Source organism: Phalaenopsis equestris, unplaced genomic scaffold (assembly GCF_001263595.1).
Source record: "Phalaenopsis equestris unplaced genomic scaffold, ASM126359v1 Scaffold000151, whole genome shotgun sequence".
Lineage (NCBI taxonomy): Eukaryota > Viridiplantae > Streptophyta > Magnoliopsida > Asparagales > Orchidaceae > Phalaenopsis > Phalaenopsis equestris.
Window position 1 is genome coordinate 132,574 of NW_018164593.1, and position 18,029 is coordinate 150,602.

The 18,029-nt window shown below is 33.7% G+C and overlaps 1 protein-coding gene across 1 annotated transcript; it reads left to right on the forward strand.

The window, feature by feature from the left end:
- The first annotated feature begins 12,338 nt into the window (after positions 1–12,338).
- On the forward strand, positions 12,339–16,593 carry LOC110021879 (MACPF domain-containing protein At1g14780-like). Its single transcript, XM_020720582.1, has 5 exons — positions 12,339–12,728; positions 15,252–15,493; positions 15,591–15,795; positions 16,020–16,094; positions 16,369–16,593. The coding sequence occupies exons 1-5, from the start codon at positions 12,489–12,491 to the stop codon at positions 16,591–16,593; spliced, it is 987 nt and encodes a 328-aa protein (XP_020576241.1). The 5' UTR covers positions 12,339–12,488.
- Positions 16,594–18,029: the final 1,436 nt, after the last annotated feature.

The window sequence follows — 18,029 nt, forward strand, 5'->3', positions numbered from 1 at the left end:
TTCGTACAACACTTTCACCACGAATTTTCTATATGAGAAATAAAATATTACATATTCATAATATGATTAATACTTCAATAAATTTTCCCCATAAAACAACACTCTCGAAACAACACCAAATCATGAGTTGTAATTTCATCAAATTTCAAATCATGAAATTAAATTTGAAAATTTTTCAAACAAATTTAAAAATGTAAAGCTTTTCGAATCAAATAAATTCATAGTATTTTTTTTATTTTTTTTATTTTTAATTTTTTAATATAATTTGTCTTTTTCTGGAACGAGAACAGGACGAAAAGCTGATACTATAACCGCAAAAGCAGAACTGCGGTTTCAGTACGGCGATTCGATAGAGCGGGATATAATTAAATTAATTAATAGTATAAATTAAATGATAAATTAAAAAAGTATTAGATATTCATAATATAATTTAGAAGTATTATTATGTTTATTTTAAAGTATACATGTAATATTTTAAATTCTACTTAATTAAATTTTTTCAATTATGTTTTTTTTTCCAACTTTTGCCGCTTTTTTTTTAATTTTTCGCATGAAGTTGATGAAAATTAATGGTGCGCAATTGCTTTGATTGGGTATGAATTTACTGATTCAAATTATTTCATTTTTGTTTTCTTTATTTTTTTCTTTATCTCCCACGCTTAGCCCGTGTTTTGTTGGTTAAAAAATACCACTATTCATATTTTACTCGTTTATATTTTGAACATAAAAAAATGTTTTTATGCTCGGCTTGTTTGCATAGCGAGCCGAATACGAGATGTTCGCGAACAAACAGTCGTTTTGACAACCCTAATCACGAAGCCGGAGAATGTTAAGAATCAGGGCAAGATTTAATTCTTATTGTTTATATTAAAATATCATTTGAATATGATTTAATGTATTTTTATTCTATTTTTAATTTAATAATTCTAATCAATTATAAATATTTTTAGCCTTGTAGTCCATTAATTAATTATATATATATATATTTGATGAATAATATTTCAAGCAAAAACGAGTCGCACAAAATTGAATAAATTTTTGTTCGTTTTTGGCTCATTTATATATTGAACACAAAAAAAAGGTTCGTGTTCGGTTCATTAAATTAGTAAATGAATCGAACACGAGCTTTTTAAAGACCCGAACAAGAGCATTTCGCAAACAAACTAGCCGTTTTGTCAGCCCTAATTATGATGCAGCTCTAAAATTACACACACACACACACACACACACACATATTGATAGGTCTCCAACAAATCTTCATCTTTCGATGCGAACCTTGAGATATTGACACGAATCTCAAGGCAATTTTTTTGAAAAAGAAACATTCAAGCTTCAATTAAGAGTCATCCAGAACATTCAAGTCAGATCAAAATGATTCATATTTCTGCATTAATTGCACCCAGAACACTCTAAATAGAACTACACACTTCACATGAGTGGGGAGCTTAAGCTTTGAGAGAGAACTTGAGCCTTTAAGAATGAGTTGAAGTACGACACCATCCTACCATCGTTGATCGCCGCCGACAGTCCTCGATTGCCTCCGACAACAGTTGACCATTGTAGATCGTTGTCGACCACCGCTGACACTCTTCAACCACCGTCAATCGTCGTCGACACCTGCCGATTATTATCGGCCACCGTCCACCGCCGCCGACAACCCCCCAAAACCGCCAAACCACACCAAACACTGTGAAACGTTGTCATTCAACGTTGTAACTTGGAAAATCTAGTAACGATTTCTTGTATATGAAACAAAGGGGTTTTTTGTAATCATCAACATACAATGACATCTTACAACTGGGTCAGATTTCGTGGTTTTTTCTTTTTATGAAGTTTTCCATGTAAAAACTTCTGACATCATTACTGGTTGTTTTCATTCACTTATGTGTGTGTTGAATTATCTTGCAATGCTAAGACGATAATCTATTATTCTACCGCCGTGAATTTTCTAGCATGTATATGTTTGGTGTCGTCTGTGAGAAACTTTCAAGCTCACCATTGATGTACTTAAGCGGTTTCGCTGCATGACAACTAGACACAATATTCGTGACAACGAAGCATTCCGCGCCAACACCCATCATTACAGGGAGCGATCACGAGAGCAGGGGTTGAATGCTTCTTAATCTTCCCACCTTAGAAAATGTTGTTTCAAATCCTATATATCATAATAATAACATTAAAAAAATAAAAATAGCAGCATTAAATAAAAATAATAACAAAACATCCGCGAGGCTCTCTCTCTCCCCTCCTTAGCTTCCCTAGCTTTGAGTGTTCTAGGCTCAGTTGAAAGGTAAAGATTTCCTAACTAAATTATCTGCAAGTTCTGTTATGACCTGTTTTCATTTTCAAAGCATACCATATCAATGAATTAATTGCTGCAAATATGCAACCTGCTCCTTCCTTCCTTCCTCTCACAAGCAAACTCCCCAACCGAACCACTTGGTCTCCTCCTTACCTTCCCAAGCTTTCCATGTTCTAGGTTTACCTTAAAGGCGAAGATTTCCATGCTTAAATATCTACAAATTCTGTTCCGACCGGTCCTTTATTTTGGAAGCATACCATATTAGTGAATTCATGACTGCAGATTTGCCACCTCCTTCCTTCCCTTCTCCACCGGTCTTCTCTCTCACGTCACAGCAGCCCGCCCTCTCCCGCTTCCTCACGGTACGGCAGCTCCCAGACCCGTCACTTCCCCCTCTGCCCACGGCGACGTCAGCCCGCCTCATAAATGCGCCTCACCGTCACCCCCAATCACTACCACATTTGCCTTAGACATATATTTGATACTTAAAAAACAGAATTTTACTTCTAAATAATACCAAAATTTAGATGCATATCTATTAATCAATGTATTTCTAAAAAAAAATAAAATGCTCAAGAAATACAAGTGGTGTAAGACATATAAGAAAGATATCTTCAATTAATTCATTTATCAGGATTGGAGCCTTTATTCAAATCAACAAATAACATTAGAATAAGCTTCCTACTAGAGCGTTCAAATCTATTCTTATACTATATTTCTCAATTCCAAAAATGTATGCTTATTGAATTTCATTACTATAAGATTCTTATTGTCATTTCATTGCTATAAGATTCTTCACTTTTTCATGACCAACAACTTCCGAAATTTTCACACAAAAATCTTTTGTCAGAGGTCCAAAAAGGGATTCACATATGCAGCTTTGTGTACCGGCCAGTCCTGAGACAGAGAGGGAGATTCACATACATACCATTTATTATCTCCCAACTTGCATACACTGTAACAAAATCATTTGATTTACATACTTACCACCGATTCTTCTGTGTATTCGCGCGCGCGCGCACGCATACAAAAGAGATTTGCATGCATAAAATTCGATTTCTGTGTATTCGCACTAAAAAAAAAACAAAAACTAAAACAAAAAAAGGATTTTACATTTGTACCATCTCGTTTCTGTGCATATGCACAAATTAATAAAAAAAAGAAAAGATTTACGCATATACCACACTATTCTCTTTATTTGCATCAAGTACTGTTGAAAGGTCTCGAAAATACTAATAATTATATTCCTTATTTGTTATAACCTTATATTTAGAGAGTTATAAAGTATATTAGGGATCATGAGAATTTCTGTTTATTTCTCTCCTTAAATTAAAGAGATTAGTTGTCTCGTATATTTTGTTACTATTCATTTTTTTTTTCAACTGTATTCTGTTTTTATTGTTTTCCTTATTAGTAAGTCCTGTAATGGGTATTTATACTTTTCTTTTCATCAATAAAATTAAGTCCTCTCATATCTTTCATGGTATCAGAGTCATACCAATCTTCTTCGGTATGATGATTTCTTCTTTTTTCCTCCCAAGAAATATCATTCGTCTCATCTGCCACTGTTCCAACCGGAATCGACGACACTTCCTCCCTCATCACTAGACACGAACAAACGGCCAGAACTACCTCCAGTGGTTTCAATTCGTCATGATGTTTATTTGCGGCAGAGACAATGTCGACTATATCACCGGTGTTGCCGTCGCTCCGACCAAGGATGACCCAAAATTTCAGACAATGAATGCAGAAAACCACATGGTCATGTCGTGGTTAATCAATTCCATAATTAACAACATCGGCGAAAATTTTATTCTCTACGACATGACCAAGAGTATTTAAGATGTTGCTTGAGAGACATACTCTCACTCAAATAACACATTCAAACTCTTCAAGATCGAGTCAATCCTCCATGATCTTTGCCAAGGTGATCAATATGTGACTCAGTATTATGTGACTCAGTATTTTAATTTAATGCCCTCTCACGTTACTGGCAGCAGGTTGACATGTATGAAGTTCATGTCTGGTTATACACTCCGGACTCTAATTTATACCGTCAGATCATCGAGCAAAAAAAAAAATTCAAATTCATTCTCGGCCTCAACAACTCTCTTGGCTCTCGTGTATTTGGCTTTAAACCACTACCGAGCATTCGCGAGACCTTTTCCGAGGTTCGTCACAGTGTTAGTGTTGCACGAGAATTAGTGTTGCACGAGAATTCAGCACACACAAATAACCGAATAGAAGTAATTAAGAGGAGACACATCGACTTTTTACGTGAAAAACCCTTGAAAGAGGGAAAAACCACGGGGCCTAGCCCAGTTGAAATAATTCACTATTAATGATGAGTACACATGTTCATTCGTACTCTAAATTAGGGAAGATAGAATTACAAAGTCGTATAACTATAATCTGACTGTAGTTCTTGGTGACAGTTGATACACCTAAAATATATAGTGTTTTTATGCACATTTTATGTTTATTTTTGAGATATTGCTCTTTAATGAAAGATATTTGTTTATTTTTCTTACAGGTACAATTAAATAGATAAAAAATGCTAAAAAGAGTGAAAAAAGATCAAATTTGGAGCAAAAATGAACTGGGGCGCCTAAGCGTTCAGTTTGACGCTTAAGTGCGAGAGGCTCCGCGCCTAAGCACCAGGTACCCCGCGCTTAAGTGCCAGAAGTAGTTATTTGATGATTTAGTTACTCGATGAATTATTTAATTTAAGTGAATTTTTGAAGAGTTTGAAGCAACTCTTGATAAAAACGTTGGAAATAGCCGATAGACACGAAAATTCATTCAATTGGTTTATGAGGAGACAACTTTTAGAAGATTCATTGAATGAAAGCACCTTTTTGAAGAAACACTAAGACACTCCTTGGATTTTTGTAAGAAAAGACTTAAATTTTCCAAGAAAAGAGGTCAGCCATCCATAAAACTTTACAACCTATCGCAGTCGCCGCCGCCGACCACTTTTATTTTATTTTATTTTGTTTTGAGTATTAGTTTGTATTGTGAGAGAAGGAAGATAATTAAAAGGAACTTCAAGACATTTGGTGGAGAGAATTTAAGATAAGTGTTTATCTTTGTGTATACACTTGATTTTAATTTAAATTTCTTGTTTATGTGCATTATTTCTACTTTAAACTTATGTGATGTTGTGTTTTTTCCATGAATTATGAGTAGTTCTATTTATCTTTTTCCTTAAAATGATAAGTGATTAAATATCTAAAGAAAGTTGTGGGAAGTATTAAACTTCAATATTGGTTGATGATTTGAAACATTCCACTTCATTTACTTTTTCATTTGATCAATTAAGATGTTAATACATGTTGTGAGAACATGTAAGATCTGAGATGATATTGTCTTAGTCAGCAAATAGTTGGAATCACATATTGATTCATGAATGACAATGTAGTTCATGGGGTTGAGTGCAAATAAATAAGGAAATAAACTTTTCAAGGGTGCAGAATTAGAGGACTTTTAGAGTGACAGACTAAAGTCCCCAATTTGATTTATATTTTTAAGTTTTGATACGAGATGTTAGCCTTTGTGCGGAGGGAGAGGAAAAAACTCTAGAGTGAGAGCTAGTATCTTCCCTGCCTAGCCGGTCTTCAAGAATATTCAAACTATAGATTAACTAATGTTCTTGATAACATCTCTAGTAAGGATAAAAAATATTATTGCTCATATTTGACACAACACATTTAACATACTTTTACAACATAATTCTATATTTATCACTGATTCATGCTAAGAAAAAAGATATTTTATTAATATTGATTTCATATTGCAAATATTTTAGTTAATTTAATTAATTGCTTTCTTTATTTTTAATTATAAAAAATTACAAAAAAAATCAAACTTTCATTTCTATTTTAGCATCTTAAGTTTAAGTAAGAATATATTGCTAAGTAAAATTTTGTTATCTAAAATTAGTACTCCATGTGGGATCAATATTCGAGACTTAATCAAAAAATTCTATATTACTTGATAACGATATGTATACTCGCGTAGTATCCCATATTGAAATATTATAATTGCATTCTTATTTGCTTCATAGTGAAAGATTTACCTAGCTTTTGCTTTGGATCAAGTTTTTGGCTTTGTTGCAAATTAAGAAAATTAAGAATAAAATTAAGGAAATTAATCATATAATCAAATATATCGCATTTTACATCTATATATATATATAGAAAATAGGGACCAAAAGCAGGTTGCAATGGTCATTGTTGATTGTTGTGGAGGTAGTAGTCCATCGTGAGTGTTGTAGATTGCTGGTTCAGAAGTGTTGATAGGCCAAAGAAACCATAGTAAATAGTTACAGGAGTTGTGGACCATATCGGCCGTAGTGACGAGTATGAATGACGTCCGTAGGCCCGGATTTAGGAGCTGCTCGAGCTGTGAACCACGTAGGTCGTTGTTGATATATGAACCGTAGTGATGAGCTCATGCCCACGACGATAACTGAGGGTGTCTGATTGGTGGTGATCGACGATGATTGGTGATGATCGACAGTGACAGTCGACAATGGATGGTGATTGACGAGTGTCAACGACGGCCCGTGGTGGCTGATGACGATCGACGGTGGTCGACGACGGTCGGGAAGGTGCTAGACTTCAGCTCATTCTTTGAGCTTCCAGTTCTCTCTGAAGCTTCAGCCCCCTAAACCCTAAACCCTAAACTTGTAATATTTGACAACCCTTTGTTATTCCAAATGTGTCCGGAAATCATCTAAGTGTGGCTCAATGACTTGATCTGGGCTTGATTTGACTTGGATTAGACTATTTTTCATATCATTAGATCTGTCTCATCAAACCGGTCAGTTTAACTATAAGTCTGTTGAAATCGAAACTCTGGATGACTTTTTATTATGATTTGAATGTTTCATTCTTAAATTATCGTCTTGAGATTAGTGTCATGCCTCGAGATTCGTGACGGATGATGAAAATCTATTGGTGGCATATCAAAAATATATATTATTAATATAGGGGCATTTACATACATACCACACAATTCTTACGTATTTGCTTTCCTAATTATCCCAATTCTTTCAAATTTAAATTTATAAAGTTCACTTTAACATCACATAAAAATACCACTTTTATTAACTTATTAAAGGTGAAATACAAATTTTGTGGCATTTGTGACATCAAAGTGTTAGCAGCGTAATTATCAACTTTAAGTGTTGGATATATAAATACAAAATAATTAGTGGTATGTATGTAAAATTCTCATTATTATATGATCATGGGTTTCTTTCACCAATAGATTTAACTTATTTTAATTAGTCAATTTCATAGGTGGATCAAACATAGATAATGCGTAGGATCAAGAACAATAGGTTATGAAAGTTTTGTCCTATGGATAAAAAGTCAGTGAATGATTTTCACCTGCTGAATATGCACAATTTGAGAGTGTTTGAGTCTGCTTATCTCAAGTTTTGCTTTGGTATGGTATCTGATCATCTTCTGGTCTCGTGTCTCAAACAGTTCATTGATTTGGTTGACCACTAATTGAGAGTTGGATCTGAATGAAGATGGGTGACTCCAATCCTTAGTGATAATGTAAGGCCTGCAATGAGGGCCTCATACTTTGCTTGGTTATTGGTAGCATCGAAGTTGATTGAAATGGAATGGCTTAGAATATATCCCGTGGGCGTCGTAGAACCATGCCCACTCCTTCTCGTGAGGTTCCTAAAGCTCCTTCTACATAAGAAGTCCAGATTCTATCTTAGTCCACGTCTATTCTTTATTTTCTCAATTCTTTAAAAATATCAACTAGAGAATCAGGGACAACTTGGGTTTGATGGTTGTTCTAAGCGTATACAAGATGTCTAACTCACTAGAGCTCCATTGTCCATTTTAATAATCTTCCCGAGTGATATGACTTGGAAAACATAGATTTCAATGGATTGTCGGTAACTACATGGATGGTGTGGGATTGAAAATATGGTCGCAGTTTCTTTACAAGACAATAAATGTTAGTGCCAGCTTTTTCACGATAATGTATCTTTGTCTGGCTCATTGTACTATTTTGCTAACATACAAGAGAAAAATAAAATATATTGAAACGAGAAGAAAATAGACCAATAAAGACATACATAAAATAAAATGAACAGGAAAGAAGAAAAATAACGAGCTCAGCAAAAACCCAAAATCACTTAGAGCTGCTTCATCCAACATTATCCATAAGTAGTACAGTGCATAGGAAGTCCAAATCCAACAGAGAAATCATCCAAGTGACCAAAAAAAGCTAAAATTGAAGTTTATCAATCCACAAGCAAATTCCAACTCCATCAAGTATCATTTAGGAATAAAAATGATTAAAAATGGACCTCAAAGGAACCAAAAACATTGAATAATTGGTTGAGCTATTTTCTTTTGTTGGCTATCATCACAGCTCCAATGAAACTGAAGCTATTCGTATTTAGCAGAAACTTTGCAAACATATATAATTAAGATCAGAATTGTAATGTCTGCGAATATCAATACAAGTACATAGAATTAAAAACTACCAACAATGCTCAATCCTAGCAGGAAACAAAAGCAGATCCCTCAAACCAAATTGAATAGCCCATATCTTTCATCCACAAGTCTCCATCAATGAAAGATTCAAACAAATGATAGAAGCAAAAAAAGAAAAAAAAAGGCACATCCCTCAATAACCGAATTGAAAAGACCAAAATTCATTCTTTAGAGAAGTAATTTCTCTTGATAGCATAAGGTAGATCCTTTATTAAATCGCCTACAATTACTTTTTAAGTCTAGTAGCAAAAATATTTCTCGTACTAATGAAATCCTCAGTAGATGAAACAATAGCAAACATTCTCAAGTTCCTCTATCGCCAAATCTAATGAGCAATAATGTCAATAGAGAGAAGGAAAAAATATCAAAAGATTTTATAGCTCATGGACTGAGAAAAACTAAATAATTGCATAAGAATCCATTCTACAATTTCTTTGCTAGCATATGTTTATCACTTTTATTATAAAATTCAAACAAATAAATATTCAAAACATGTTGTCAATCTCTCAAACTCAAATGTGAAAGTTAAATGTATTGCCGACATCTTTATTTATTCCCTCGCAAAAAAAAAAAAATTACTGTATCATTCAATCAGATAATGAGGGCCTACATCTTTCGATGTATTTGAAATCCACTCAAAATTTGACAAATTTAGAGTATAATTTTAAAATAGTGAGTGAACTTTAAATTTATCAAAATATTACATGCCTATGCAGGTGTAGACTACACTGAAGTCAATTTTGAAATACTAACTTAAGAAATTTGACTTAGATGACTTTTACAAGAACTCACCGCCTCATCCATCCCCTCGACCATTATCTACAATGACAATAATTTCTTGATTGCCCTTGCTCAAAATTTTATTTTTCACGCTCGCACCAAACATATTGAAGTGGATTAACAATTTATTCGTGATCACCTCAAATTCTCTCCCACATATAATGCCTGAAGATCAACAAGCTCATGTTTCCACCAAATCTATCCCAACTGTTCATCACATAAAGCTCACAACCAAACTGACAATTTAACGTGTTGATTTTCACTTTGAAAGTGGTTAAAATGGATCATACCCGCTCTCCTCCTCTTTGGCTCTTTCAGATGCCTCAACTTCCCGCTCCTGGAATAGAAAATCATATTATGTTTTGTGTCCTAGGGCTTAGGCCTTTTGTATTCACTAGTTATCTCCTGTTGCATTTTTATCAATATACCCCTGCCCTAATATTATAAATAAGGGAGGATGTAATTGTTGAGAAATTAGGGCGAAGAAAAATAGAAACCGACAAAAATCTAGAATAACACACACAGATTTACGAGGCCCGGCAAAGATGCCTGCATCCTCAGGAGCAGAGCGACGACTTCTTTTCAATATTGAGAGAAGAAGTACATAATACAAAATTCAAAATCTCCCTCATCTAGGGTTACAAACATGACATATATATAACCCTTTAGTACAATATGTAATTACCAAACCGCGGGGTGTTGCCCCCGCACCCCCAACCCACATAATGAAACTCCCCGATTGGACTGATCCTTCCGCTCTACTCCGCTCCAGCATCTGTCTCATTTATAATATATATTTAAGTAATTGTCATACCTAACAGTAATCTTATAATAATACAAAAGAAACATTACCACTTATTTGATTTTGTGGCCTGTCGACCATCTCTTCTTGTTATTATAACTTCTATCAAACACCCATAGTTTGATATTTATATTTATAACACTGCCATTAAAATTTATGCATGAAAATATACAATTTACTTTTAAAAAGTTAATAATAATGATATTTTTGATAATAACATCTGACATTTGAGTGGCATTAATATAAGAAATGTGTGGCGTTCAAGTAAATGCCCCTAAGAAAACATTATCAGCAATCATACAACTTTGAATAGAATTTTTCCAAAATAATGGCTGGCAAATCATTCGAGTCAATGACGGCTCAACAACAACTCACAAGCCTTTAATTTTGATGGCTCGCCGGCTCGCCCGACGGACACAATCCACGACAGACCCTTCCTCAAGACCATAAATCACCAAATCAGAATGCATATCAGATCACACCATGTGAAGCCAGAAAATATGATCATAGAAACTAGAATTTCAGACCTAACAAAAGTGTAAAATGTTAAGAAAATTTTCAAAATTGACTCAATAATAATTATACTAAAAGATATCTATGCAATTCTTATGTATCTAGAGCTCTAAGTCAGCTCTAAGTCTCTGGGGTCGGGGATTCGAACCCGCCTATGTGCGGATAAGACGAGTAGTTAGACACATGAGGTTAGTTTGGGGCTTGTATCATAACCCCTGACCAAGATTTGATATTTATATTTATGATAGGTTGTTGTTACATAATTATAGATGAAAAAAGAGCTTCTATCAGCTTTGCCATTAGCCCATCACCACTTTTAAAATTGTTATTAATTTTGATATTTTTTATGTTAAGTTGATGATTTAAGTGTTGGCATATAAATTTAAAAAAATTAAGTGTTAGATATATATTATATCATGGCATGTATATAAATATTTAAGAAAATGAGTCGACTCGCTACCAGACGTCCAACCAATAAGAAACATTCCTATTTACAAATCTAGCACCCCAGCTCTTTCATCCAGTTTTCAGATTCTCACTCGAATATCAAAATTCATGGTAAAACCCCAACCCATATTTTTCATTTTTATAAAATTCTCGATGATCTAATCATATCACTTATAAATATATGAGTTATGTAGTTCAAAAATATGAGTCAAATTTTGTAAATAGCGATATTTCGGGTGCCGAGGAAGTATTTATTCTTTTTTTTTAAAGGCTGACGCATAAAATTTCTCATTTATGTACATAACACTCAAATTTTTATTATTAAATAAAAAATATCATAATAATTAATTATTCAAAAGTTAAATATACATTTTTATGCAAAAAAGTTTATGACAATAAATTAAGTTTTATTTTTGAAGTCTCTTTTGACATAGTGTCTCGTATTGTCTGTGGGCTCATATAACTCGGGAGTGACAATTTTTCTCCTACTTTGCTTGGTCTTCTTAGATTAGAGCTTCTTATCTCCCATACATTAGGAAATAACGAAAAGAGTATTACATTACTAGTCATAACACGAGTCTGTCCGGGATAACATCCTTAAGAAAAGAATAGCAATATGGATGTGAGACGACACTTAAATAGGTGCATACATGGGTAGGTTCCGCAACAATAGCATTCTCTTAGTTAGATGATTTCGAAGAAGATTATAAGAGCCTGATTTATCACCTCGATAGGTTGGCTCAATGAGGCCACTTCAACAGGCAGGCTTGGACATATGTCACTCAAGAGATAAACATGATCACACGTCAAAATTTCAAAATACAAAAGAGAAATGGAAAAAAAAAAAAGCCATAAAATCAACAGTAAAAGTTGCAATTAATTAATACAAAGGAACATCCCCTATAAATTCAGAAGAATAATAAAAAAAAGCAGTCAACCTTCACCAAAATAAAGCGGACAACTTCTTCTCCTTTCATATATCAACATCCCCAACCCCTCTAATTCAAAACTAAACCACACGAAAGAGCCTTCTTTCCACTCCTTCATCTCCTTCCCAATATAACTATTAAACTTCAATCCACAAACCAGAAACCAGAGAGAGAGAGAGAGAGAGATGAGAGAAGTTGCAGAGAGAGCTCTGCAGTGCCTAGGAAGAGGGTTCGACGTGGCGTCTGATTTCCGGCCAAAGCACTGCAAGGGCAAGCAGAGGCTTGTCCTTCTCAACGAAGATGAGTGCGTTGACCTCGCCCTACCTGTCGCCGGCGGCGGAGTTCTCCGGCGTGTCTCCGTCGATATAAAGTGTGGCAAGGGCGACAGAGTTCGGTATCAGTCCGACGTGCTCGAGTTTAACCGGGTATGATTAACTTGTATGTTAATTATCTTTCTTAATCACTTTGGTTATTTCTTAATTAATCTTCCTTTTGTTCTTTTTATATTGGCTAATTATACCAGATTCTTTGGTTTAGTCTCTCTTAAGCTCAAAGGATACGATTGCCCATCCAATTAATGAACTTATTATTTTTGTTTAAAAGAAAAATCCCGTAAGAAATTTTATTCTAATAAAGAAAAAGTTATCATGATTTGTGACTGAGTTTCACGAAAAAAAAAAACCGTCAATCACTAAGTACAACTTACGCAAAAAAAGTCTAAAAAATATTATCAAATCGAATATAAGAAGTTTCTAAACAATCTTCATGAATAAGAATATAAAGCTCATGAGGTACTCGAAATCCAATTAATGAACTTGTTAGATGCTTTTTTTTTGTCTTAGAATTTATAAAAATGTCAAAATAGATCTCATGACCAGAGTAAATAATGGGATGCCGTCCCCTAAGCCTTTTTCTTAGGTTTATGATTAATATTTAAGCTCAACGTTTTCTTTTTTTAGATTAAAATGAAATATGTAGGCAAGCTTCACTATATTTTACTTTCACTTTATTTAATAAAAATATATGATTAGAAATATGAAATAATAACGTTCCAACCAACTTGACAGACACGGAATGGTCAGATGGATGTTTGGCAATCGAAAACACAAGGAAATTGCAAAACCATCCCATAAGTTCTGCATTATTGCATATTTATCCAGTCCTCCTCCATTTTAAAGTTATTAATGCAAAAGAGATGTGATGTATCGCTGTGGAAAATTTGATTGGAGTATTTACATACAGACCACCAAATTCCTATATATTTACATCTCTAAAAGCTAACTATTTCATTAGACAGCATTAATGTCAAAAAATTAAGATATTAATCTAAGGGTGTTTGGAGCAACTGCAGCTTATTGAATAATCTGCTGATAAGCTGATTTAAAATAATCTGCTAATAAGCTAGGTGTGGTGACTATTACAATTTTTTATTTTTTTGGAAAACTTAGACTGCAACCATAAAACTATTACTGCAATTAGATAGGTGTGGTGTGAAAAAATTATTTTCAACATTTTGAAAACGCATAAGCTGGCAAACGCAGTTTACCCAAACAAGTTATGTGAGTTTTTAAAATGCTACCGCACCAAAAAAAGTTGGCCCAAACGGGCCCTAAATCCTAAACCCATAAGAACAAATAAGAAATTCAATTATTTTTTTTGCAAACTAGCAACTTAATTCAAAGATATTAGTTAAATTTACATACATACCGCAAAATTCTTATATATTTACATATCTAACATTTGAAATTTTACATTTATATTTATAACAATTTGGTTTTATAAATTTTTATACGTAAAGATATATTTGACTTTTAAAAGCTTATTAATAGGAATATTTTTTGTTTTTGCAAATTTGAGTGCTGGTCCTATAAATATAAAATTTTAGTGATATATATGGAAATATATACAAGTTGTGTATTATTTATGTAAATGTTCCAAGATATTCTTCTTATATAGTAGACAAAGCGAAATGTGGAAGATAATGGAGGTCCATTATCTATACGTGAAGCAGAGATTGCCAGCGAAACTGGCAAAAGTCTATTCAACAGACGCAACGCTGACGCTGACTAAACCCTTCCACATTAAAATCCTACCTGCTCGGAACCGTAAGATCCCGAAATAATCCACGTGCATGGATGATATAAATCTGCAAAATTACTGTAAATAATGTCAATTTCTCATAATAAGAGGTGTTTATTGCACAAATATCTACATAAATGAATTTTTTATACTCTAAATCGTTAAGTTTTATACATGAAACTTCATTGATCAGAAGCGATATAGTAAGAGAAAAAAAAAGGGAAATTTACATACATATCACACAAATAAATGAATTTGTTATACTCTAAATCGTTAAGTTTAATATGCTTACATGAAACTTCATTGATCAGAAGCGTTATGGTAAGAAAAAAAAAGGGAAATTTACATACATATCACACAATTCTTATGTATTTACATGTCTCACACCTAAACTTTCATGTTTTCATAGTCAAGAAGTGGATGTTGGCAATCAAATGTTGATTAAATTTTCTTAAATAGTCACTTGGTGGATAGAATCAGATGAGCTAACGGCAGACGATACACTTGCTTCAAATTTTATATGCCACTAATATTTACAAGGGACAGTAACATACATACCAGCACATTCCTACATATTTACATATGAACACCTAAACTCTACATTTTAACATTTCTACCATCCAAATCTCTTATATCACATTAAAAATACCATTATGTTAAATTTTGAAGAGCGAAATACATCTTTTCATGCATAGGTAAGCTGTCATATATGTAAAAATTGAAGTTTGGGTGTAGATATGTAAATCGATATGAATTAACCGACTTCAAGCACAAAGCAATTTCTTGTGGCAATACACTAACATCATCTTTATCTGCAGTCATTTACTTTTGTATGAATATGAAATTTATGAAAATTTGTTGTGGTATAGATGTCAGAATGTTTCAATCAAAAGAGTGCAATTTCTGGGAAAATACCCTCAGGACTCTTCAACGCCATGTTCGGTTTCAATGGTAGCTCCTGGGCCAAAGATGCAATGGAGACCAAAAGCTTAGCAATGGATGGTTACTTCATCGCTCTCTTCGATCTTCACATCGATCGCAGGCCTTTGACGCTCTCCGATCAAGTCATCGACGCCGTCCCTACGAAATGGGACCCAGCTTCCCTAACCAGGTTCTATAATTCATTCATCATGATATACATATATATATAGTTGAAAGTTCATCTTAAGAATGTAATAAAAATGTATATATTTGAATGTATGATGCAGGTTTATTGAGAATTATGGAACTCATATAATAGTGGGATTGAGTGTGGGAGGGCAGGATGTGGTTTATGTGAGGCAGGATCAGTCTTCTGATTTGTCTTCTTCTGAGCTGAAGCAGAATTTGGGCCAGCTTGGAGATCAGCTCTTCACAGGCACCTGTGCTCTCCCTCCTCTTCACTACAGGTCCAAGGACTACAACAAGCCCAAGGTAATTCAATTCACTTAAAACATTTTTTATTTTTGCATTTGAATTAAGATGCAGATAGAAGATTGAAATACTGAAGTTGTAGTGTGGCTCAGTAGTTATTTAATTTTAAAAAGTGAGCAACGGCTAATATTTAGTTGCAGCGTTGATTATAATTGAAAAGTTGAAGGATTTGGGGAAGTGCTCTTTAAATTAACAATCAAAATGGATGTTTTGGGCTTTTGCAGATTTCGGAGGCTTTCAATGTATTTGACCTGCAGCCACTGATGATGGATGGCTTCACCAATGTTTCATGCAAAAATGTGAGTTTTCCCATACTTGTCTGAATCAAAATAAATAAATGAACAATTAAATAGAGTTTTAAATAAATGACTCAGGCAGATCTCACTGAAAGCTATCATAGAGTAACAAAAATGAATCTAAATCATCAGATAAAACAGAATAATCGGGTAAAAACAAAGGTTATGAATGAAAGACAAAAAATTGAAAATGAAAAAAACTGAAATGCAAATGTTAAGTGTATGTTTCAGGGCTTACACCTCCGATTTTGGTCTTCATTTTCTCTGCATGTTTCAGGGCTTAACAGTTGTCTGCTCGAGAAGAGGAGGAGATACTTCAGCAAGCAGCCACTATGAATGGCTTCTCACCGTGCCTTCCATGCCGGACATCATCAACTTCACTTTTGTGCCCATAACCTCACTCATGAAGGGCGTGGCTGGCGCTGGCTTCTTGGCCCATGCCATCAATTTATACCTCCGATGTATGTATAATCCTTCTAAGAATAAAAGCAAGGAATATTGAAACCCAAACATTAAAGAAATTTTAAGATTATAAATGAATCGAGTCAAGTTGAACATATTAGTTCTTTTGTTTTCTCATTATGAAATAGGAAGATTCACATACATACCACTCAATTCCTATTTATTTACATATCTAACAACTGAATTTCATTCTTTACATGTATACCACCTTTTCATATGCATAAAAATGTGTACTTTACATTTTAAAAGTTAAAAATGTGGTATTTTTGATATGATATATGAAAGATTTCGGTGGTGGCATGATGTACAAAGCATAGTGTAAGTGTTAAATATGTAAATGCATAGGAATTGGGTGGCAAGTATGTAAATGCCCCTATGGAATATTAAACTAAAATTTAAGAAATTATTAAAATTGTAAACGAATTGAGTCCAGTGGAACATTACTCTCTTCATGCTAGATCTTTTGTTTTCCCATTAACAAGTAGGAAGTTTTACATACATACCACTCAACTCCTATACTTCAATTTTTACATGTATACCACCTTTCATTTGCATAAAATGTATTTTACTTTTTTTTTTAAGTTGTTCAGGTGATATTTTCTTATGTGATATGAAAGTTTAGGTGATATAGATGTAAAAAACAAAGTTTAGGTGTTAGATATGTAAATCCATAGGAATAAGGTGGTAGTACGTAAATGCCCTAAATGAGTATTAGGGAAATTTATATACATACATACCACACAACTCTTACTTATATATGTCTAACATCTAAACTTTGTTGGTTTCATAACCTATGCATGAAAATATGTATTTCGCTTTTAAAATGTTAGTAATAGTGATATTTTTTATTTTAATCTCAAAGAGTGGAGTGTTTTGTTTGTAAGTATATAAGAATTGTGTGGTATGTATGTAATGCCCCTTGTACTTTTCCCACCGCTGCTCTGTTCATGTATGATTTGTTCAACATTTCGTTTAATTACTGTTCTCATGCAGGTCAATCCTTATTATGATTTTAAAGAAGTAATTGACTCTGATGAAGAGCTGGATTTTGAATCCATGGACCACAGCTCAGTAGCCAGCACTTGAAGCCAGGTTTGCTTATGGTTGATTTTTTCTTTTGTTTTTTTGTTTTTTCAACCATATTTTCTTTTAATATAAAATTCGAAAATTGAAAAAGTTTAAGCCAGGGCCGTAAGGCATTATTTTTGTATGATTAATCTGTTAGCTCATGCTAAATTGGTTTCCATGACCCCCTTTTTTTCTTGTAATCTGAATGGGAGCCACGCATCATTTACATATTGTATCTTATCTTCTTTCTAAGTCATTAATTTTGTGGTTTGAATTATTTGCCCACAGCTCCCATCCCATATTCTTCTTTCTGAATTCTTCGAGCACACACACACACACATATATATATAGAGCCCCGGTCATCCCATTCGCCTAAGAATTCGAGTACCACACCCGACACTCTCGGGG